The sequence below is a fragment of the Maylandia zebra genome, linkage group LG1, assembly GCF_041146795.1.
Source record: "Maylandia zebra isolate NMK-2024a linkage group LG1, Mzebra_GT3a, whole genome shotgun sequence".
Lineage (NCBI taxonomy): Eukaryota > Metazoa > Chordata > Actinopteri > Cichliformes > Cichlidae > Maylandia > Maylandia zebra.
Window position 1 is genome coordinate 13055938 of NC_135167.1, and position 25117 is coordinate 13081054.

At 41.8% G+C, this 25117-nt stretch overlaps 2 protein-coding genes across 3 annotated transcripts in view; both read right to left on the bottom strand.

The window, feature by feature from the left end:
- Window positions 1-20284, bottom strand: part of tln2a (talin 2a) — a 99953-nt gene extending 79669 nt beyond the window's left edge. The window contains exon 1 of one of the 2 annotated variants that reach the window (XM_004539565.4): window positions 20140-20284. The gene's annotated coding sequence lies outside the window, so the exon portion shown is untranslated. Of the gene's footprint in view, window positions 1-19804; window positions 20055-20139 lie in introns of those variants that run through there. The other variant, XM_076881664.1, reaches the window with a different exon arrangement.
- A 2333-nt stretch (window positions 20285-22617) lies between these two features.
- Window positions 22618-24720, bottom strand: ddx28 (DEAD (Asp-Glu-Ala-Asp) box polypeptide 28). Its single transcript, XM_004539563.4, has one exon. It carries the CDS (start codon window positions 24518-24520, stop codon window positions 22835-22837), a length of 1686 nt encoding a protein of 561 aa, XP_004539620.2. The 5' UTR covers window positions 24521-24720; the 3' UTR covers window positions 22618-22834.
- Between the last annotated feature and the right edge of the window lie 397 nt (window positions 24721-25117).

Sequence of the window (25117 nt, forward strand, 5' to 3'; positions counted from 1 at the left end):
GAAAGCTACATCCACCAACAATAGTGCAATGAAATACTCCTATTTAAAGTTCCTGCTGCCAAGTTTCTGTGAGCAGCTGGCAAACAATAAGAACTGAAATGACAAAAGCACACACACCTGAGGAAAACTATCAAAAAGAAGCAGAAAGAAACTAAAACTACTCAAATAATGTGAATGTACAAATCATAAAATTATACATTTATAAATTTATGAAGCACATCTTCAGGTGCCGTGGTTAGCACTGTTGCCTCACTGCAAGAAGGTCCTGGGTTCGAATCCACCATCTGGCCAGGCCCTTTCTTTGTGGCGCTGGCATGTTCTCACCATATCTGCAGCCCACAGACATGCAGTCAGTCGGGTTAGGTTAATAGGTGATTCTAAATTACCCAAAGGTGTGAATGTGAGTGTGAATGGTGTCTGTGTTAGCCCTGCAACAAACTGGCAACCTGTCCAGGTTGTACACAGCCTCTTGCCCTGTTTTAGCCAGAATAGGCTCCAGCACCCCGTGACCCTGAATTGGAGCAGAGGAAGAAAAAAAAAAAAAAAAAAAAAAAAAAAAACATGGATGGATGTACAAAGTTTTCTTGTTAATTACATTCACTTCACATTTCACTTGTTTATTAACCATCATCCATCCCTAGAAGTAAATCTGCCCTAAAAAGAATTCCCTGAAAAAGCTGAAACATTAAAGACTGGCCAAGTCAACAAGATCCTTCCTTTTTCACCATCATAAAACAGAACAGAGCAGCCGTCAAACAAAAGTCTTAGTGCAACATTTAACATTAGATTATGCAAATGCACAAATCAAATTGGCAGAAAAATAATATCAGTATTAAATTGACATAAATACCATGTCATAACTTTTTTCTTTTTTGCTATCCATCTGTCTTGAAAATGGTTTCTGAAGAAGCTCACCAAGTTTCAGAGGTAAAAATCTGGGCCTTGGTCCAGTGTTTCAAGCAGGTTTTGCTGGACATAAAGATACCAGCTGCTAAGCAGTCACGGCATAGCTGAGCAGCTTGATTCTAATCATACTTTTGCACTCCTTGGCAGGGTGTGATACATCCTGTACTCTGGTTACACCTTCTGATCACTTTGCACAATCCTGTACTGCATTTGGAGCTAACATCTTGATGGGAAAAACACCAATTGCTTTGGTATAGCAAAGCTTCACCACTGGACTAATCTAGAGCTACTATCCATTGTTACTTTGGTCAATACACGGTAAAAATGTTGCCACTCACTGCTGGCAAAATAATAAAGCTCTTATATGTGCCAGAACAGCTGATAAAGGCTCAAAACAGTACCAACAGTGCTGCGTGAACATCAAATCTAGTAAGAAAGCTACAGAAGTTACTTGAGAAAATGTAATCGATGAGTGCCTTGATTGGAGGGAGTTTTTTATTTTGACACATTACACCAGCGGTCCCCAACCCTTGGGCCACGGACCCGGTCCGTGAGTCATTTGGTACTGGGCCGCGAGAGTGAGACTCGGGTGTGAAATGTATGGTTTTCACGGTTTTTAGCGTTATTTTGTTATCGGTTTTTTTTCCGTTAACTCTGTTTTCCGGATGATCTGATATCGTCGTGTTGGTGTTGTTCCTGGAATAACATAGTAAATGTTGTTTCAGGATCAATATTGCAAGTGACCAATCACATTCTTGTGACGTTATTCTTTGGCGCGCCAAGCCATTCATGCATTTATGAAATTCCAATGTTGCAAGGACAATATCAATTCTGCTTAGCGTTTATTAAAGGGTTAGGGTTAGGGTCAGGGTCCGTTGATTGGCGGACAGGGGCAGTTTCTTGCAGCTTAAGTACAGTTTTTTGTTTTACGGCGGTTTTTCCCGAAGTCGCCAAAGTATGACGTCACAACATTCTGATTGGTCACTTGCAATGTTGATCTGGGAACAACACCAACACGACGATATCATTTCGTGCAGGTTTTCCTGGGTCTTTTCACGTGTGTTATGAATAAATCTTATTTTTTTCGGTACAGGTACTAGTTTTATTTTGTTGTATTTATCCGCGACGCCTTAAAGGCCGGTCCATGAAAATATTGTCGGACACAAACCGGTCCGTGGCGCAAAAAAGGTTGGGGACTGCTGTATTACACCACAGAATAGTTGGCTTCTTTTTCCTTTTGGTCCTCTCGGGCTTTAAATGTGCTCACAGACATGGCCGCCAGGGTCAGTACATTATTTACAAGGTACAAGAAATCGCCGGTTTAAAAAGCCATGTCTCAGTCTGGCAGTCTTGCAGATTAGGATGGTCCAACCTTCCTTATGAGCTGCTGACCTAATCTTCTTTTGCATCTCAGCCGCACAGATATGGGAGTCCTCTAATCCGCTCATTGGATGGACAGCTGCAAACAGACACTTAACGGTCTGCTGCTGTAGCTCTAGTCATTTTGGCCTTCAAAAAGCAATGCGGCCACGAGCTACAATATATGGATCGACATGTTTAAACCAGCAAAAGTACCGCTGAGCCACCCTTCATCTTTTTCATTACCTGCATTTGCAGTCAAGGTTTTCGAAGTGGTTTTTTTTTCCCCCCCAGGCATGACACTTTCTTAAAGCAAACTCCACCCCCACCCCCCAAAAAAAGTGTATGCAGCAATTTCAGGACAAGTGGATGTGATAACAGTTCCTGGCAGGTAAGCCGACAAACAGGCAGGAAAACCAATTAAAAAGCAGTCTGCTGGCTGCTCTGAGGCCCAGGCACAGCAAAGGAGAAGAAAAACATGACATGGGAGGTAAAGTGACTTACAGGCCTCCGACTGCCTATTGTGGGTGAACAATTCAGCTACTCCAAGCCCAGTTTTTCAGAGCCGTCTGCAAAGTGAAAGCCTGACCTCTTGCTTGTCAGTTCTATTGTTAGGAGAAGGCAAGAGCCGCTCCCAATTCAACTCATACTACATTAAATGCTATGAATTGTTTGGAGAGTTTCTGGCAACAGAAAGCAGACAAGGTGGTGAGCGTGCACACACTCGTGCACACATGCTTCTCGATTTTAAGATCCCATCGTTTCAAAACAGAGGAATTATAACAAAGACTGCATTTAATTCTAATGACCTGACCTTTGTTTTTAAAATACAATATCCACATTACTCACATTAGAGCAGGGCGATATGACCAAAAATATTTATCATGACATACATACAATTTGCGATAACGATATAACTGACGATATTATTGACAATAGACAAAATACTTTACAACTCCACAACTTTATTAGTGCAAAAGAAAAAAAAAGAAAAAAAAAACATCAATGAATTTTCACTTAAACAAGCAGCTTTTATGTGCATTAAAGTTATATAAAAATTTAACAGTGCAAATGCAAATTCCTTGCTGACAGTTTAACCAAAAGGCATTTCCAGTGGAAATTGGCCGACATATGTATAATATCTACAAAACTTAAAAAGAGGTTATACACACAATATGGTAATATTATGTTGAAGCACAGTACGTATCACTCCTCGAAGCTCTGCCTACGATAGCCGTAATGCTTCGACAATCCATCAAGCGGTGTGGGTTCGTAGCTTAGCAAAGTCGTACTAAAACATTTGACAGATCTTCGAGCGCCGTGTACCACATAAAATCGTTTCGAGGTCAGTAAACACAACCAGAATTCATACATAAGGCACACGGGATTATAAGGGGCACTGTCGCTTTTCAGAAAAATCAAAGGATTGATTTTAAGTGTGCCGTATTTTCCAAAAAACACGGTAATAACGACGGCTCGCTAGCATGCGCTACCAAAAATAGTGCTTTGTTGTGTATCTGACGGACGAAAGCTAAACCAGTTCCACACCACTGAAGTTGCAGCCATGCTTTTTCCACCATGTGCGTATGAGGAAAAAAAAAAAAAAAAAAAAAAAAGGCACTGCGCATGCGCGTTTTACCCAAATTCTATCGCGATATTTCATTTTCTTATCATTGCCTAACATTATACCGGCATTACCGTGAACGGTATGATATGGCCCAGCCCTACTGCTGATGTCATTCAGCTAGCATATCAGTGTTGCTCTATCATATTTAAACCATCTTGAGCTTACAGACCAAATCGTTGTAGTTAAAATCTAACTGGTGTCAAATTTCTTCTTGGTATTATTGAACACATTATCCAATCCACGCTGACAACCAGGTCTTGGTCAGCCATTTAATATATTAGAAACTGATTTATAGGCTAAACTACACCTGTGTCAAAATGACATGCAAAGTCATTATCTAATTAGTGTAATAATCTAATGTATGTAAAAATAATTAAAATTAACAGATGGAACAAAATGCTGGCTACAGCACTCACAGCATTTGTAGTGTAAAAGCACAGAAGTATAAATGAAGAGGAACTCGTCCTTAAGTACCTCATTTAGCATTGTAGTAACACTATAATTCTAGTGGTGTAGGAAGCATCTCGGCAGGGTTGTTCATCGTATTATGTTTTCTACGCAAGTGACAGTAATACTAAACTCAAGCTAAGTTAAGGCACGGTGACCCATTTCCTGTCATCACAAATCATGCAAGAGGAGTCAATTTTTTAGATACCCAGACAAACACAATGCTAAAAATTCAAAATGTCACACAGGCAGTGTGAATATCCCGGCCCTCTATGCACCACACTTCATCCGTTTACCAGATGTCTGTGCTGATTTACAGCCTAGCGAGCCCAACCTGTGTTATTTCATCCATGTGGCTGGGTCGGGGCTGAGGTGTTGACATGCTCGCTAACCACAGGCTTGGGAAGAGATGGGGCTGTAAGAATTAAGAGAGGGTTAGATTCGAATGGGGGGAAAAAAGAAAAAAAAAGAAAAGGTGAGATGAAGAGAGAAACCGTTAGGGGGGGTTGTGGGGGCTGGCACAGCTACTGTTTCCTGCGAGGTCAGCAGACTGGGGCTGATTCCAGGACAGCTTATCTTTCAGCAGGAATACCACAACCAGACCAAAGGAAGAGACAGGAGGCAACCAGCACTATGAATTCTTAGCATGTTACATACCCGGAGGAGTTGATGACATTAATGACAGATACAAAGGGTTTTTTGTTTGTTTGTTTTTATTAGATGAGATCTGGGGCAAATCAGGAAAAATAAAATATGGTCAATGTGACAATTATGAACATTTCAAGTCCCGACATCCATATTTAAGCAACTTATACAATCCCTACCACAGTGTTTTAGAGGTGATGGAAGTTTAACCTTGAGCTCGACCGTGAGATTAGAAGGTCCAAACATCTGTGACGACGGAAGTCCTTCAACATAATAGCAGCATAAATAATTCACTGCTAATTATTATTCCAAATCTGCAGTCTGGGTTGCTGATATAAGGTTAAATAGTCTGTGCCACTGTAAAGATAATTTATCTAATCACAGCCTTATATGGTACCATAAAATCTGTTTTCAGAGTTATCAGGAAACATGTTGCCTTAATTTGTTAGTTTAATGATTGGGCGTCACAATAGTTATGGTCCAGTCTTACAGTAATGATACACGTGTCCCATAAATAATGTAAGCTGGCCTTGTTTCATTAACAGGAAAAAATAACATTAATATCATTAATCACTTGATTATTACTAGTGTAGGAGAATGGGTGGGGAAAAGTTCAGATAGTATTTTTTTTTCCCTGTTGTATTGACCAGCTCCATCTATGTGTTTGGAATCTTATAATGTTCAATCAGGCTTTAAGGGACACAGGGGACTGGTGGAAATAGCTGGAAGCAAAAAAATTTGACTTCAGCTCATGTTTTGTAAAAATCAAGTTCAGGCTATACTCGTGGGGGAATTTCATTCATATCCTCTGATAGGTCTGTCTGCCTTAAGTACACGAACTGTCTTTTATGCTCTCTGATGTTAATGGACCAGCGTCAGAATTGAAATATGAGAAAAGTCCACCAATGTTTGTACTTTGTATGGTGTGGATAGAAAAGCCTCTTTAACCTAACTTTTTTTGTCTATTATTCATAAAGGAAGGGTTTTTGAAGTTTCCTTTGAGCCTGGAACTAAAAGTCAAAGCATGCGCAACATACCACAAGTACAGGAATTAGCAGCCATGGTGACAATGCCATTCAAACCGTGCTTGTGACAGATCTGTTATTAGTGTTGATCAACTTCTAAGGGAAATATCTCTCTTTAGCTCCTACGTATTCCACTTTGTTCACAAGGTAGTTGCTAACTTTCCTCCTGCTGTTTTGTGCTGCATAGTATGGAGTGGTTTTGGTAAAAACGACATGTAGCTTAGGAAAAATCCAGTCATTTTATAATTCTCTGTAGACTCATTATCAGTCTCTTATTGTTAATATAGAAATATGTATTGCAGCCATTTTAATGGACAGAAAAGTGCATTTTTGTTCTTGTCTCTCCATAAAAATGCAAGTAGTACCAGTCTGTTCGTCTCAGTGACCATCTGTGTATTAAAAAGGAAATTCCCTCCAATAAAAAGAAAAAAAAATGTCTGTTTCAGGTGAACACAGCCTGAAGTAAATCCATGCAAGGTGAAGAAAATCATTGGAATGCATGGCAGTCCAAAGTACGCAAGGGTCCCAGGTTTCTCGCGAGTATTCACCTGCTCACACAGCTGCATTAAAAATAAGGCTTGGCAACACACTTAACAAAACTCTAATCAAGGAACAAGCTGCACTTGATATCTTGGAAAACAGATCAAAAAAATCCCATCTGCCACTTGTAACTGGCATATAAACCCAGCATGGTAGCAGTGCCTGTCACCAGTTCAAAATCCAGACTGAGCCCCTGCATGAACATTTTCCTTGACAGCGGCCAGCAACAAATTTCCACCTGCTATCTGACCAACCTTATGAAAATAAAGAATATTTGAGCAAAATAAAGCTGAGGAGACTAGCGGAGCGCAGATTTATGAAATGCCTATTGAACAGACTGCTGCTTGTAGTATGAGAGATCGAAATCAAGAAGATTTTATCATTCCAGTAAGAGGGAACCCATGCGCTTCCTTACTCAACACCCCACCCCCTACAATAAAGAGGACCTTTAAAAAATAAAAACAAATCATGCCATTCTAATTTTTCCCCTCACTCCTCTCTCTGTATTTTTACTTGATGTGGTCCAAATATATCACTGTAAGATGACTTTAAATTTAAATCTTATAAAACTTAAAAGTTAGTTTTTAAAACAACTTTTAGCGTCAGTTGTTCAGCTCATATATATCTAGTTTATATTTTTGAATAAAGTACTAGTGTATGTAAATGAGGATCACTATTTTGGTGCACTGCCGCTGTTATATGTTATGCCCCAATCACTGAAGCCCACAGAACTGGTCAGTGACCCCCTGGCAACCTCCAGCTGACAGGGAAAAATGACTATCCAGTGACAAATTGGCAAAACCTTTACTTTGAAGACAAATTGTCTCCATTTCTGGTTTTCAGTTTCACTACCGCTTAGCCATGCAAACTATGGGCAACTCGCAATCTACTAGCAACCAAAGCAATCACAGGGAGGCTTTTTATGCAGTAACACCATTGCAATCAAATTAACCTGAGGAGAGGAGGAACCACTCCCCAACCAGTTGGGGAATACACATATTTCCCTATTAATCAGAGGTTGCCACGGTGCCTCTATGTGACTGAGGCCTTACTTTCTCTTTATGCTGAAGCAGGTTCCAGGTCTCTCTTTTTCTGTCTTATCAGCAACACTGAGTCATCTCAGAATAAGTAGTAGAGCGATACGTAGCCTACGCAGTTCTGCTTTTCTGTTTGTACCACGCAGCCTGCGTCTATGCCAGGTGGACTGTGCTACAGTAACTGCGGAAAACCTTTGTGTATGCGAAAGCTTATATGTGCAAAGCTGCCAGTGTGACTCAAACATTGTGAAGTATAACACTATAGAGATATTATATCTGATATGTATGTATATGTCTTGTTATAATAATATATCCCTTAACTGACCGCCTCTGTGTGCAGAGTGCATAAGACAGAAGCATGCTGCATTCACTGATATGATGAGTCTTAAAAACCCCAATAAGACAAGACTCAGCTGAGTCCAACAACTTTTTTCTGGCAGAAACCCTGAAGAGAGACATCATTCAATCATGTTGTCAAAGAGTTGAAGGAGTGGGCAAGGAAGCCTCCCAAGTAATTTCCCTGGGGGTGTGCTCTGCACTGGGGAGATAAGTAACCCGACTGAGGACAAGGCTGGCATTCTACCCCAACTCCAAAAGACAAAATGCCTGAGTCCATCTAAATAGAGGAATCTGACAATGGAGCATTTGTCTCTTTGCCAGCTGGAGAACAAGCTCCCCACAGACATGTAGATATGAAAGACAGTGCGCAACAACTTTAAGCTCAGAAGATTACTAGGAACAATCTTATTTTAAATTGGCAAAGCAGAAAATACTGACACTGGATTATCTCAATTAAATTCAAACCAGGACCACGAGTGATTATACCGCTGTTTGCAAACAGTGGCCTCTGAAATTAAGCATGCGGTGATTATGAAGCATAAAATCTCATGGTTTTCATTTATTCTCCACCAAGAATAATGCCAAGATGAAGTCAAGACCTTGTGGAATCACATGCAATTCATGTAGTGCACATACATACAGTTACTTAGAAGCTAAAGGTGTAGCAGTGATTACGCAAAGCCGACAGCAACTTTTGACTTCGGATCAATGGAAAAAAAACCGCATCTCCAGACATTCCTGCCTGAATAACATTTCAACATGTGCAGGTAGTACATTTAGCAGCCTAGAGTTAAATTGTAACATGTTAATATGACATATCTTATTTGTTGATTACACTTTTAAAAATGCAATGAAACTGTAGCAGAAGAAGAGACGTCTGCAGCCAGCAGACTATACTCAGTCAGTGGCAGCTAATGTTACCACAGTATTCTTGGGGGCTAGCTGCATTAGTGTGCACTGTCCATAACCCATTGCACATATAAAATCCTATTTTAAGCCACTTGATTAACACTGAGCGCTCCACATGTAATGTAAGCCAGCTGCCTGAATCGTTTCACTGCCCAAAAAAAAAAAAAAAAAAAAAGGAGGGGGGGGGGGGGGGGGGCAATGTTTACAACTCCACATAGCAAAGCACACTCTGTTTGAGTGGTGTTTTGTCTTCTTCTTACTGTCCCCATTTTCTACTCCGAGTGGCCTGGCAGCGCTCCCGTGTGCTCTCCTTTAACTAATAAACAAAGGATGGTTTCCCTTATATAGCTCTTTTCAAAGTCTACAACATCCACATGCAACATCAGAGGTTTGCAGGGAGGTGGGAAGCACAAGCCTGTTCCAGACAGAAAGGCTTCGGCCAAGGGCAAAGGAGCACTGACAGTGCGATTGTGTAACACTCATACATTAACAGCCACTTAAAGTGCTATTTCTGGTGCCATCCATCTGCAGAATTTTGCAGCGTCAGGTTGGATAAGTTTGTGAGGGGTGCAAAGCGAGACACATACTATGCAAAAGTACCTGGGGGGGGGGAAGCATCATACCAAGAGGAAAGCAAAGAAGGGAAAAAATTATAAAAGAATATTAGTATAATGTTCGAACACAAAATATGCCTCCAGTCAGATTTTACAAAAAAGGACTTGCAGAATATCGGATTTTCACAACACAATTAAACTTGATAAAGGATTCACAAAACTTATGATATTACAAGACATTTAAAAAATAAAAATAGCATTCATTGTAGTATTTTTTTTTAGATGAAGAGGTTAGGTCTAGGGCTAATGTGAACCAGGAGGGTGCAGGATGGTGGTTCCAACTGGCATATCAAGTGACAGTAAACATAATTACCACAACATACTAACATCAACAAATCTATAAGGCAAATCGTGGCAAAAAATACAGGATGAGCAAATGCCTTTGACATAGCTGGGACTCGGTTTGTATACAAAATAACATGAAGTTAAAACAAAGAACCAAACCACAGTGACCCAAAGTGGCCAGCAACCAACTCTAGACACAAATATGAGTCAACGTGCCGGCCGCAGTGGCCAGGTTAGAAAAGGATTCAGCTAGAGAGAAGCCTCAGCAAGACGCCTCATCGTCCCATCATCCAGATTTTAAAAATAACCTATACTACAACATAAACTTTGCAAAGATAAAAAAGGAAAAGAGAAAGAAAGGATAAACATACTAAAGAGAGGCATGTTGGTAACAAGAGGATAAAGTCAACTCAGTGCTGACAAAGCACATTAGCAATCAACCATGTGTTTAACTGATGTTTAAAAATGTATGTGTTCTGCTCTCTGATACTGATGGGAGCTGTTTTGGAGCCTTTATAGAAAATGCAGACTGACCTACAGAAGCTCAAAGGAATAATCCAGTTCTTTCTAGTCAAACGCCTTGTAATTTGATTTCTATTTGGACTGATAGTAATAAACTAAGTGGTGAAGGAGCCATGTTAGGCTAAATAAGACAAATGCATTTAACAACACTTTATCAAAGCCCTTTATCAAAGATTTTCAAAGTTCTCTTTTATAGCAACTATAATGGTTTTAAAGCATTAAGGCCTGCCTGCGACCATGTAGTAATTAATATGGGAAAATCTGCATGAACATATGGTGTTTCATTTTATGTTATATTATGTTACATTGGAAAAGGTGCCCAGCCTACAAACATACAGATTTCACCATCACTAAAGAAAAGCAGCCACGTCTGATGTGATCCGTTAAAGGTAAATGATGTGAAGTTTTACTGTCATAGTTCATGATTTTCACGTCCAGACCATTTGCTCTTTCTGCTCTGCAACACTGAAGCCATTTCGGTCCCTCTGCCAGTAGGGCGGCCTTATATAGAGAGGTGACTCCCCATGAAAAGCATTTAGAGCAAGAATTTATACTTATGGGAAAACCAAGAATAGCCTCCCCAGGCTGCAGGAGGGCTAGGGAGGAGCTAACGGGTGATGGTGGAATACATTTCCAGTACTCCCAGAATGAACACTCACCCCTGTGCAACAAAGCTCCAAGCTGCTCCACAACAGCTTCCAGGGGGAATTCCAGAGTAGGATTATTTTTCACAAAGCGCTACGTCACAGCGACAGAAATAATTTGATGAGTGACACGAATGTTGAAATTTGTCAACAAACAACATTCATGTCGAGTAACGAGAACACCATTTGTCCATGACTTCGTCGTGACGTTATTCCCCAGCTGCCCAGGCGGCTTCAAAGCGACAGAAGAAACATGTCCTCATCTTTAAAATAGAAGGGTGGGTCTGAGGTTTTCATTGGCAGAGCAATCAAATCATGATGTGCTCATCCACCACTGTTAATTTTCTGGCAGTGGATTCGCTAGATTCCCAATGGATTCTGGAGATGCTGCTCGCATACCACCACAGCAGTGCATTTTTCCTTTCTTTATGCTGTTGTCGTCTTACACCACAGCAAAACTCTTGCTCTTTTTGTTGGACAATGGTCCGGCATCTGAAGTTTTGGGTTGGTTAAAAGAGACAGGACAACAACCTTTGATAAGTAGACCGAGACTGCTAGTGTGAAATCTAGTAAATGCCCAATATTCCCTTTACTGACCAGCAGTTGGAGTTTTTCAGTGTTTAAATTACATGCAAGTTATCCAAGAGAAACAGGCATAAGATGTGTAATCAGAAAACAATTACTAAGAAAGACAACATTTAGAGAATCCCTATAATCTGAAAGAGTTCTGAGAAATTCATCATCGCATGTACAACTCCCGACTTCAAAGATTCATTAGTCGATTCATGAAGTTAAACCACTGCTGTAGCACAGAGATAGCTGCATAGTTTAATTTCTACTGCAGACTGACTCTATTACATTCTCTATTTAACAGACAAGATCCTGCAACCTTTAGGCAACTACTACGTTTTCTGGTTACTTCAGCCAAATCAAACAACCCCCAAGCAGAGAGAAGAGGAGGGTAAACGAAGATTGAATTTTACTGCCTAAAGCAATGTAAGATTTGCTGAAGAGAAATGTGAAAATTACAGCATGTTACATACTAACATGGTTCACAAGGGTGGCTGGCCACATGTGGTTTTGTACAAAACAGCCAATCTACACTGTTTGCAGTGAACTAGGAGTACCACACACCTGATTAGGTTTCATTTCTGCCCTGGTGACTAAGAGGCATGAGCCTCGAGGTGGCAACTACGGCAGCATGGATTTCTGCCAGAGATGCAGTCCAGTAATAGCTGAAGAGCTCAGCTGTAACCTGAAACACATTTCGGAGCAGATACTCTTTCATCCAAAAATTGAGATGATGGTTGACTTTGTCCAAAAGCCCTGAAACTGCAAGCTGATGTTTTAAAGAGAACCTGGATTTGTTCCAAGAAACACTGATCTGTCTTACAGATGTTTATGTAGCTTAAAAGGACATGTGTTTCATCATAGTGAGTTTAGATTACAAGCAGAACAGCTACCCTGGGGCAGGCAAGTTATTTTCCCGAAGCACCACATGGAAACCTGGGACTATTGCGGAGGCCAGCATAAATAGGTTTATAAAGAGATAAAAACATCCATCCGTCCAGTCGCAGGGCTAACACACAGAGACAAACAACCATTCGCGCTCATTAACATAATAGATGCACACTAAAACCAAAGTTCATTATTATAATCCAAAAGCTTGCAACACAGCCCCATCACAAGCACTTAAAGCAAAAAAACAGCACTGGAATTCAGCAATGACTGGTGTTCATTTCAAAGTATTAAACTGAAACAGGATTACTTCGCCACACTTCACCTTGAGAGCGCTACATCATATTCAACACGATATTATTTCCTGAATTTATGAAAGCGATTGTCAGACAGCATAAGAACGTCTGTGTTCCAGCTGAAGGATCGACCATCTCTAGTTTTGACAGAGATAGATAACTGCTGCGTCGAGGTTGGAAGCTCTGTTCTTTCAGGTGTGGAACATTTGACAAATCAATTTGGCAGGACAGTAAATTCTCAGCTCCTCTGTTGCCAAATAAGAATATCCTGTGTTAAAAGCCCACATTAGATGCTTTAATGCTAGAAAGTATGATTCGGGACAAAATATAAATGTATTTCTGGGCACAATAGCACTCATTTGTTCCAGTTTAAAACCCTGTTGTCGTAGTAAGCAGCATGAGTTTCCATCTCTCGTCTCTATGACAACCATACTGGCTACCGCTGCTCCAAACTGCAAGGCATGACCAAAATTTTGTATTTTTAAACCAGACTGAGGGTCGTCCGCCTCGTATCAAAGAATGTACAGAGCCACATACGGAGCCTGCTGCAGGGCAACAGTTGCTCAGACAGACTGCTTGCTCCTCCTAAAACATACTTCATGTTTAATTTTAGACAAAACAGAAACCACCACCCCCTCGGCGCGCACACACAGTGAACATGTCCTGCCCTTGAGTCATGCTGAGTATTTAAAACTAATCAATTAGGAAAGGCTAGTTGTGCAGAAATAGCTCTTCATGTTACCAGTGGGCAGTCACGGTACTGGCTTCTATTTGTGATGCAATCTACATGGGATGGTGAAGTGAGTGGGAGGCAGGCAAACGAGAACTCAGTGGGAGGTGGGAAAAAACAGAAAGTAGATACGATGTGCCAAGAAGGCAGCCTCTGCTGCATCCATCCAACTGTAACCATCATCCTAAAGTTACACATCACAATCAGTGCACTTGTTTGCTTGTTCAACTGGTAGTATTCTTTAATATCTGGGCATTAATCTTTACACTGTTCATTTTTTAATGTCGCAATACAATATTCTTTTTTTTCCCCACAGACATTTTAAAGAATTAAAAAGCCTGGCACTGAGACTTCGATATGTTATGAGCCAATCACTTGCTGCCAGTTCTTACCTCATAAATGAAGGATAATCGAAAGTTATCCAATCGTTTCTCTATCTGACACTATCCAAAAAGTGCACATGAGAAGAAGGCAGGCACAGGGAGCCTCTCTGATGGGAATCTTGTGATTTCACTCTTGCATTTAAGGCCATGCATGCCTAGGTTGGGCACAACAAACTGTAAAATTCTCTGATTTTGTTAACTTGAACTGGGCCAGACACTCATTAAAATGTCTCCAGTCAGATCCTGGCATAAAGAACACCAAAATATTCATTTTTTTTTTTCTTCCCAGCATGTGAGACATTTAATTGTACAAACTGAAGTTTGAAAGAAAGAACCCTTTGTATTTTAATCTTTCTGCCTCTCCCTGTTAAATCCAGAATCAAACTCCTTCTCCTCACATACAAGGTCTTAAATAGTCAGGCCCGTCTTATCTTAAAGACTACATAGTACCACATCACCCCAACAAAGCACTTTGCTCTCAGAATGCTGGCTTACATGTGGTTTATAGGATGGCTCCTAGTTTGGATTATGGAGACAGACTCTCTCTATATTTTTAAGATTAGGCTTCAAACTTTACTGTTTGCTAAAGCATATAGTTAGGGCTGGACCAGGTGACCCTGAATCCTACCCAGGTTACTCTGCAGCAGGACTAGGCTACTGGGGGTTTCCCACTGAACAGTGATGTTCATACACCACTCTGCATTTAATCATCCACAGTGTCTATTGTCCTGCCTTCCTCCTCTCACCCTGATCGGTCATGTGCATCCCTGACCCTGGTTCTGCTAGAGGTTTATTCCTGTTAAAAAAGGAGTTTTTCCTTCGCACTGTTGCCAAGTAATTGCTGATTGTCTGATTGTTGAGGTTTTCTCGGTTCCAACACAGGTTGTTAGAACGTTGGATGGCTGAAAATTTCCTCCAACTCAACGAGGGGCAAACCGAAGTCCTCGTATGTGCTCCTGGCAGATTTTTATCGCAGATAGTGAAAGCTCTTGGTCCTCTCTCGGGCTACGTCCACACTAGCCCGGGTAGATTTGAAAACGGTGAAAACGCGTCTACACTAGCGTTTTCAGTCGTTTTCACAGAGTTGTGCATCCTGATTGATACGGCCCAAAACGCTTACATTCCACGGAGATTTTCCGTTTTCGTTTTAAAAAAATAATCCTGTCCACACGTAAACGCAGAAATGAAGGAAAACGCTGCTAGGAACATGCCAAAGCAACAGGTGGTGATATATTCCTAACCGTGTAGAAATGTTGGCCAATCAGAAGTCTAGAAGCCTCGGTGGGAAAAAGTAAACAAAACTGGGGCATAGAAGCAGAACCAAGTCGTATGTGTGGAGGGACAGTAACTGTGTGTATATGTAAGCATTTAAACACCGCAGAGAGTAGAAGTAACAGTATTGTAGAAATTAATTTCACCGAAACAATAACGTGGCGCACAGTGTGACGTCAAAAAAAAAGGCGCACATCTTTGACGCTGCGTTTTCTCCGTTTTCCTCGTCCACACGTAAATACAAAAACGGAGTTTTCAAAAACATCCACCCTGGCCGGAGTTTTTAAAAATCTTCGTTTTCAGTGACCAAAAACGCCGTTTACGTGTGGACGAAAGGTGCAAACGCATAGAAAAATCTGCGTTTTCAAAAATACCCGGGTACGTGTGGATGTAGCCTCACATTGGATGGTCATGTGAAATCTCTGGTTCGGTCTTGTTTTTATCATTTAAGAAATGTGGCTAAGCTAAGCCAGATTTTATCTCGCTCTGAACTGGAGATTGCTATACATGCATTTATTTCCTCGTGCTTGGACTATTGTAACTCGCTGTTTATGTGTCTAAGCAAAGGTTCTCTGGATCGTCTGCAGCTAGGCTTTTGACAAAATCCTCTAAGTATTCACATGTGACACCGTTGCTATCTCATCTCCACTGCTTCCTGTTGAATTTAGAGTCCATTTTAAGATCCTGGTCTTGACTTACAGAGCTGTGCACGGACTGGCACCAGCCTACACCTCTGATCTGCTACAGCTCTATGTCTTTTCTTTTTTTTCTTTTTTTTCAAAAAAAAAAAAAAAAGAAAATTTATGACTCGTTATCTTATGTGCAGCACTTTGTGATTCTGTCTAGAAAGGTGCTATATAAATAAAATTATATTTATTTATTATTTTGGGTTCATTATTTTAAAATATAAAGCGCCTTAAGGTGGCGGCTGTTGTTATTTAGCACATAAAAAAAAACTGATTTAAATTGAACTGAAAATTATTATATAATTATTATACATAGAGGGAATTCTGCAGTTGTATCCAGAACCGCAGAACAAGAAATATAACAATGGAACAGACACTTCTTCCTCTACTGTGTGCAGGTCAGCCATACGGCCATGTTGAAGCTCTTGCCTCCATGAAAATGGCCCTACAGAGCCTTTTCAGATGAACTCTGTGAGCTGACATGAAACATTAAAGTTGTAAATCTTGTCACTGGGTCAGGCCTATCTGATTTAACACTTTGATTTACACAGCAGCATCAGGTGGGGTTTAATGTGGGCTGCAAACGCTCCTCGAGTATTTAATTTGTCATAAACACAGCAGAAGAACTGATTTATTTGCTTACAGAGCAGCCATGCAAACTCACACTGCAGTTATGCATACACAGGTTGTTAGAATACAAGGCAGGAATGTTGGACTCCACCAGTAACAGTGCAAAGAGCTTCAAAGAAAGGTATGTAGGGAGTATAAACCACTGAATAGCTTTTGCTTAACAAAAACAAAACACTCTTTTTAAATAAATCTCAAGGATTATATTTAAGAGCACGTTTGCACCCATGGATTGAAAAGATTCATTAGCTGAATCCAAAGTTACAGCTATGCTTTTTTCCATCACTGAGGCTGAAGAACATAAAGGACAAAGATAAATGTCAAAATGTTAGTTTCACCAAAGAGACCCACCACACATACTGACATGCTGAAGTCAAACAAAAACCTGATTTAAGCGACGGAAAGTTAGACCATCAACCATTCACGACTGATAAAACAAGTCTGCTAGTCTAGTTGTTCAGAGGCTGAACTAACAAAGTAGCAAAAGAGAGGAACAGGTGATGTAAAATAGCCCAACAAGACATCCCTAAACAAGGGCAAGCAGGCGCCGTGTATCCAAGTACGAACGCTGAACGTAGATGAGACTATTCTGACTAAGCCTGCTCAGTGCATGCTCAGGAGTAAAAGCTTTAATGTCATCGTTAAACAAATCAACAGCATCAATGTGACATGAGTCAAACTGCAAATGTGATTAGGCATGCTTGAGGTCATCACTCCCCTTTTCACCCTGACAAGTAATTCATACAATGATCATCTATAATTGCATACCCACACAAGAACATTGTCACTCAAACAGTTTAAACTACACCAATTATCTTTGCCAGCTTTCTCAGCCAAACAGCGATTCTTAGTTACCAATCTGGCAACCAGCTCCAAACATTTGTTTCAGGCCCTGAGAGCCACGTTAAAAAAAACAAAAAAACAACAAAATTAATTCCAGGTGACCAGCTGGGAGCTGCCCTGGGAAACAAACGAAGAGTAGAGACAGAGCTTCACGAGGTCAGTGCAGCATTAAAAGCAACCAGAGCTGGTTTACCTCAGAGCGACTCTGGAACGAGCATCAAGGGATAGCTGCTGCTTCAGAATTTTGAACCTAAGCTGTATTACGTTTGATGAATGTAGCTTTCGTTGCACAACTTTCACTGTTTTCCCTCCACCTGCATTACAAATAGTCTGTTCACTTTGCAGCTTTTGCATAAAATACTTTTTTAAAGGGTAAACAGTTCACAAGCAGAGTGTTTTTTCCCCTTCTTGCAGTCTCTCAAAGAAAATCTCAATAGAAAACTTGAACTTGCCTGCTGTACACAACAACACTGCTGACCCTGACCATGAAAATAACACTTTCTGTATGTTCCTTTTCCCCCTGCCAACAGAGCACAGCAGAAATATCTGACTGAGCATGGCAACCGCAAACTAATCCGCTGCATTATCAGTGTCATTAAAGTGTCATTACAGTTTGCTCATTACTTCCTCTCTGTGGTCAGAGGTGACAGCAGAGGCCTGATTTCATGCAGAACAATGAGAAAAATCAATAAACTAGCCATGTGCAGCTGATGAGTAACCCCACAGATTGGACTTGAAGCCAGGAGCACATTTCCATTGAAAGTTAAAATCCCCAACAGATATCGACAAGCTAAATGATAATCACACTCCATGCAATCTTCCAGCTGTAAACTTCTGCTAAACCTATACATACAGCATTTATTAATGTGAGAAATCTTTAAAATAAAATAAATAAATAAATAAATTTTAAAATAAAAGTGTGATACTTTGAAATGCAGATTGAAATACTTTATCAAGAACATCTCTGCAATTCTCACTCCATCTCCATTGACTTCAGCACCAAATAACTGAACAGTTACACTGGGGGGAAAAAAACAGAAGGAAAGAAAAATAAAAAAGGGTTTTGTGCAGGACTCCGCTTTGAAAAACTACTAACAGTCTAATGGATGCATAAACACACTCTCCAAAAGGTCAGCACGGTTGCTAATGTAATGAAAACGCTGTTGATTGCTGCTTTTATGTCAAGGAAGCCAGAGTGAGTTTGGCCAGTTTAATAAATGATCGGTGTCGTCGCCGGTGCCAGAGCTGCATACCAAGCAGCGGCGACGGCAGATAGTAACAGCTAGGTACGGGGGCTCGGGAGAATGACATTTTCAGAGATGTACAGAAGAATAAATGATAAGCACGAGAAAACAGAAGCTGGGCTCATTAGACGAGAGCTGCCATTTTGAAAGGACAGATTTTAACAAAGGGCAACTTGAGGTGGAGCGATGACATTCTCTTTTGCTGAAGCCTCTTTATTAACTATAGATTTCTGGGCAAACATATCCGATATCTGCCGAGCATTCCCCACGGGGTACGCTGTCCTACTGTCAGCCGGATCTCAACGCTCAGACTCATGTTCAACATACCTAAAAGAACAGTCACAGGAGAGCATTCTCCCGAGGCACTACACACACGCTCAAGCCTGCAGCCAATAAGGTCATGTGTCTTCTTCTGACAAGCCAAGGTCTGGGCAGCTTTTGGGGGTGGAGGAATTCAAGGGAAGTGTGGGGGGATCCAAAGGAGGTGTGTGTGCGTATTGGGGGGGGGGGGGGGGGGGGGTGTTCAGGAGAGTACTTTTGCATTACAGGCAACTCTTCCTCCATACCTGGCCAGCAATCTCATGAGAACTGTCACAGTCTACACACCAGGCTCACTGAAATTCCCAGGCTGCTGATAGGTCCATTCATTCTAATACTAGCAGCGATGGCCTGCACTGATCCTTCCTCACACACAAACTTAGCATACACACACACAGGTGATCTCCCAGCTCAGTCCCACGCCAAACAAGAGGAGACATTTGGAGACATCACCAAATTCCCTGCTATACTAATAATAACAACAACATGTGATCAGTGTAAAAACATAACCAGCCTCGTCTTTCTATGAAGGGGTGTGGCAGCTGAGCCACTCATCCTCACCATTTAGTCCATACAACCTGCTGCAGTGGTGGAGCCATACATTACTCCAAGATGTCGCGGTTCGCATTTTCCATCACAGGTTAGCCAGAAGAATGGCAATCACGTGCACTCAGCCACGGATAAAAGGTGGCAATAACGCCTACAGCTCAAACATAGGTGCTCCCCTCCTCCTGCAAGCCATGTGATATTGGGCGATTGTAACTGGCTTCGTACAGGTTGCAGCCTTTAACGCGTGCGTTTCCGACGCAAGCGCGTGAAAAACGATGATTTAAAAAGTTGGAAACAATTGCCTGCTCGTACAAGAGGCAGCTTGACTGACATGGAAACATGGCGGAGGTTGGTTTTCTCCGGCCAGTGCAATGCAAGTTAGGATACCAGCCGCTCCGTGAACTCTTTAGACTCCGCACTCACCGCACGCTCGATCCTGCGGCTTCAAAGGCCAAAAGAAGGGAAAACGGAAAGATAAGAGACAGAAAACCAAACTCACCGGGCGACCCCCTGCTGCAACCATGTGGTCTGTACAAGTCGCCCAAGAAAGAAAAAGCAAAAAAAAGACGCGATGCAACCACAAAAGTCAGCAATTAGAGACCCCCACAAGTTTCGTTAATTCAAATGAGCATCACGGCGACTGAAAGACCGCAGATCCATTCAGAAAAAAATGCAGCGCAGTCACAGAGCAGAGAGAGGGGCTGGGACTCTCACGCTCACACACAGCATGCAGTTTGATTAAAAAGCTTGGTCGGAGAGGTCAGGCAGATCTGCTGCTGCCAGGGGGGGAGATGGTCACCAGATTAAACCGATTACGGGGGGGTGTAAACCTACCTTCAAATGCTGGGGCATTTCAGGCAAGTCAGCCCTGAGAAGATGCACATTAGCCGGCAGCCCCGCTCCTCAGCACTAAAATATCCTGCGCGTTGAGGGGAAATTTCCAAGTGGCCAACAGCGTGTGAGCAGCAGAGATACCGTGTGTATGTGTGTGCGTAAATGGGGAGGGGAGGGGACGGGGGGATAATCCTACGGTGGGGCAAAAAGGAAATGCGTCATTATTAATGGCCCAAGCGTTTTGTAGTCCGTTTGGTCATATCTGTACCCAGTTAAACTACAAAATGGATCGGGTTCGGTGATGTAGTGTTAGTTTCACACTGTTCTTTTTCTTCCTGTTTTTTTCTTCTTCTTTTTAGTAACAGACGAGCATTGATGTGCTAAAACCAGAAACTAAAAAGAAAAGAAAAGAAGAAGAAAAAAGACACGCAAAAATCACCACCTGCTCAAATATTTTGAAAGTCCAGGGCTTGGGAAAAAATATTCAGCTTTGATTTTATAACACAGAAGGAAATGTACCTAGTTGATAATTCTCATATTTAATGCTACTGCTTCTTCCCACACTGAAAAAATGGAAATATCTGACTGACTAAGCAGTATAGTGGACAGCAAAAGATCTCTAAACCACTTGTAGGGTCACAAAAACATGTTCATACACCAGTGACTGAGAGAAACTTTCTCTCTCCAGCAGACAAATATGCAGATGTTGATACTGATGTACAAAACTGCACAATATGAGCCAAATTTCCAAATCAGGAAACACTAAAAAAACAACAACTTTTTTTTGACTGAACACTGAACTGAAAATCAGCAGATAGAATAAATTGAGCTTGAGCTTATAGGACTGGCACATTTTCTAGAATGCATCTTAGACTGTCTCCATCACCTCTCAGGTTATATACACACAGTCCCTTTGACCTTGACTGAGTTATTGTCTTAAACTCAGTGAAGTTCCCCCAAAGCCCCAGAAGACAGCTGCACATATGTCACAATAGTAATAAATGAAGAACTATGTATTAAGTCAACGTCATGAAAGTGGATGTCTGAACTGCTAATTTCATCCAGGCCACAGTTCTGAATCATCAATGTTTGTCAGCCTTCTTACTGACATTCACATCACCCACGGCCTGCCACGCCACTAAAGTGAGGAGCTGAGCCAGTAAGTTTCTTTTTAATAACCAACTGAACTGCTTAGCGGCTTTAGAACTGGGAAATAATGTAAAAACAATCAGTTATGTGTGTTATTATGTTATACCAGTTCAACCCACTTAATCAAAGTGGTCAAATGGAGCTCTATGTGCTCCATGATTTAAATGATGGATTTAAACCACTGATTTAAGCCATTTGGGAAATGGGACCCAGCAAACTATGTGGGAGCGAGACAAATAAAGGAAACTCTACACAGTATTTAGGTGTTTTACTTTACAGGGGCCACTCTGGTTAAAACTGAACAAGAATATAAGTTGAGGGATCGGCAGCAGTTGTTCCACATGTTGTAAGTGGATATCGGGTTCTTGTTGTCAGGGCAAACTGGGGTGAAATGTGAACCTACGTGGGGGGAAAAGCTCAAAGATGTCGACCCCAGCTGGAGCAGGACAACTACAGCTAAATACCAAACATTCTCATGGAAGCCCCTTGATACCCTCAGTGCCGTTAACTCTGTCTGCCTCACGCTGAGGTCCGTCTGCCCCTGTAATCTCAATACTTCCACAACGACTCCAGCTTAAATCACCAGGCACATTAATGAGCATTACAAAATAAAAGCCTGCAATTTTTCATTTTGCTTTCAACAAGTACTCATAGACATGAAAGAGGAGGGGGAAATCCTTTCAAGTACTGCAGACCTACCACAATAAGAGCTATTCGGCTGTAACACTTTGATTACTGCTTTAGTTTGATGAGCTACATCTATACCACAAAACAACATGCAGGGAGCCACAGCACACAAACTACTAGGTGGGCACATAATATGCTATTTACACTGTGCCGAGTTAATTGCAATGAGCAGAAAGCAAAATAAAGAAATGCATAAATCCTTCCCCTGCACATGTAATCACCTTTAAACCCTCTACAAACCAATATCAGCCAAATGCCGCCACCTTGTGGCAGAATACATGCAATACATAAACGAGGGCAACACTAACTGCAATTTAATGCTCTTACAGATTTTAAAACTTTTTATGAGGTAATAACTAAAAGTTTTGGTTTTTTAGATGTTTTGAGGAGGTTTAAGTCTGCAACATAAGATTCGTGACAAACCTATCAAAACTGTTGCTGCTCCTAAAGAAAGATTGAACATAGATTCAAAAATTAGACGCTTTCCAATCCAGACTTGGACAGCCAATAATCTTTTATGCTTCTTCATGTTAGTAAATGCAACTGCACAGGAGGAATATGCTATTAGGTTTTACTTTGAGGTGAAATCATTTTGGAAAAAAAACAAACTGCATCAGTTAACAGAAATATACCCAACAAATGTTGTATCTGTACAAGCAGAACATCTTTAATCAAAAGATAAAGGTGTTGACAAGATTTTGTACATGGCAGAAAAATACATTTAGATGTGAAGCACACACAAATCATTCTTAAACGTGAGCTTTATAGGTTCTGACTGCAGTTTAGTTTCAAATAACCATTCCTTAAAATCTATTCTGTTCCATGTTTTGCATTTAAATCACAAACACACAAAAACCATCTACTCCATTTCATTTAACATTATGGGCTTTGGTTCATGTATGTCGGACTCCATGCCTGGCAAGCTCAATCTCCTGCGTGCAGCTGTCTCAATCTTCTGCACCAGCTCCACATCCCAGGGATGGGTGACAAAGCTGAGCACCTCCCCATCCTCTACACCACCTGCTCTCCCTACTCTGCCTGCTCGGTGGATATAGTCCGTGTGGGATTCTGGGAAGTCGTAGTTGACCACCAAGCGCACTCTGGATGTGTCCAGGCCACGTGAGGCAATGTCCGTGCATATCAGCACGTCTACGTTGCCCTTCTGGAAGGAATGGAAGATTCCTGCACGCACAGCAGCAGGCATCTCCCCTTGGAGACGTGCATGCTTTACCCCCATCTCTTCAAGCGAGTATCCAACCCAGTTGACGGTGGAAGACTTGTTGCAGAACACCAGAACTGCGCCTCCACCTCTGTCTTGCTGCAGCAGCTTCAGAGCTTGGTGGAGCTCTAGGATCTTGTCGGCACCTTTTACCTTCAGGAATGTCTGTTTAACATGGGGCATAAGAAAGTGCAGCATCTTGCTCCTAATAATAACTATTTTTCCAAGATCTGTCACCTTGCTGAGCACGTCGCCCACACCGCCTGGGAAGGTTGCCCCAACCACGAGGAGCTGTGCTTTGTGACCCAGGCCACGTGTTTCCTTGGGATCACTAGCAACGTTGACGTGGAGCAGGATGTTCTCCAGCATGTCAGAAAAGCTGGGGTCGAACATTGTGTCAGCCTCATCAACCACAAAGAACCCCAGCTCACTCAAATCCAGACAACGCCTCCGCAGGGCCTTGACCAGAGCACCTGGCGTAGCCACTAAAATATCCGGATGATCCCTCCTGAAGACTGTCTTGATGTGTCCCACACCTCGTCCTCCTCCAATGGTCCTTGTAACGAAACCAAATGGCGCACACAGAGTCCTGGACACAGCTGCCACTTGCTCTGCCAGCTCTCTTGAAGGCACAAGAACCACAGTGCATATCTTGTGTGCACTCTCAGAGTAACTTTCAGACTCCCTATCAGCCTGCAGTCTGTGAATAACAGGTAGGAGATAACTCAGCGTCTTCCCACTGCCAGTCTCAGCAGCACAGAGTACATTGTGACCTCTCATGACTTTGGGGATGGTCTGCAGCTGCACAGTGGTGGGATGTTTAATACTGAGAGTCTCTAAAGTCTCCACCAGCTCCTTGCAGATGTGGAGATTATTAAAAGTGGCTAGCGGTTTCTGTTCAGCGTCCTCATTCCCGTTTTCAGCAACGTAAGGTGCAACAGCCCTGACGTTGTTGATGCTGAAATAGTCACCGAATGATTTGTTATGTTTCCATCCTTTAGAGCAAAGAGAAGGCTGCTCGAATTTTCCCAGGATGTATCCGGCAGACTGGTTCAGAGCTGGGTTCTTGCTCTGGATGAGGAGCTTTCCAGCTTTGATGGTGTTGATCTTGCTTTTGCTTCGAATTTCCTTCACGTTTTCAATGCGTCTCTGCAGGTACCGGGGAACACGAATGACCGCGGTCTCTGCTCCAGTCTGACAGAAGCGACTCTGACCGAGAGATCGAAGCCAAGCCGACGCTTTAAAAAGCTCACTGCAACACAATCTTCTTGATCCGAGAGCTCTGGACGCTACCAAAGCCAGATGGGCGACCTTCACAGCCTGCATTTTAAATACTTAACCGGCTCGCAAGTGTCCAACGGTCGGCTGACGAGAAAAAGCAACAAAACTGAACCATAAAAAAATTGGAAATAAAGCCCATTAAATTCACTGTAATTCCACAAAAGACAATATAAAGGTCCAAAAGGCGCAGAAATTTATATACTAGACAGTCATGTCGCCATGCTTTCCCGGCGAGTGCTGATGATGTCAGTGGGCGTGGCGTGACGAGGTGTACAGAAAAGCCGAATCCCGATTCAACTCGTGTGTTTTGTTGTTTGATTGTTTGAGCTAAATTTTAACCAAAAAGACAGAAATGTAGCTTACGAGAGAGTTATTACTATTTATTATAATATTACACGTCCTATATTAACATGCCATCACTATTTTTTTTTTTTTTAACATTTTATATTTATCATATCTACTTGTGTAATGTGAACGTTTGCAGTCGGTGGGGTGGTGGTTTGCACTGTTGTCTCAGAGGAAAAAGGTGCTGGGTTTAAAAACAATGGCTGGGCCTCTCTGTCTGGAGTCTGCAGTTTCCCCCTATGGTCGTTCGCCTTCTATCAGGGTAATCCAGCCTTTCAAAGACACACGTGAGTTAGG

What these genes read in the sequence shown, in the direction of transcription:
- ddx28 (XM_004539563.4), bottom strand. Translation starts at nt 24,520, where the DNA reads ATGCAGGCTGTGAAGGTCGCCCATCTGGCTTTGGTAGCGTCCAGAGCT.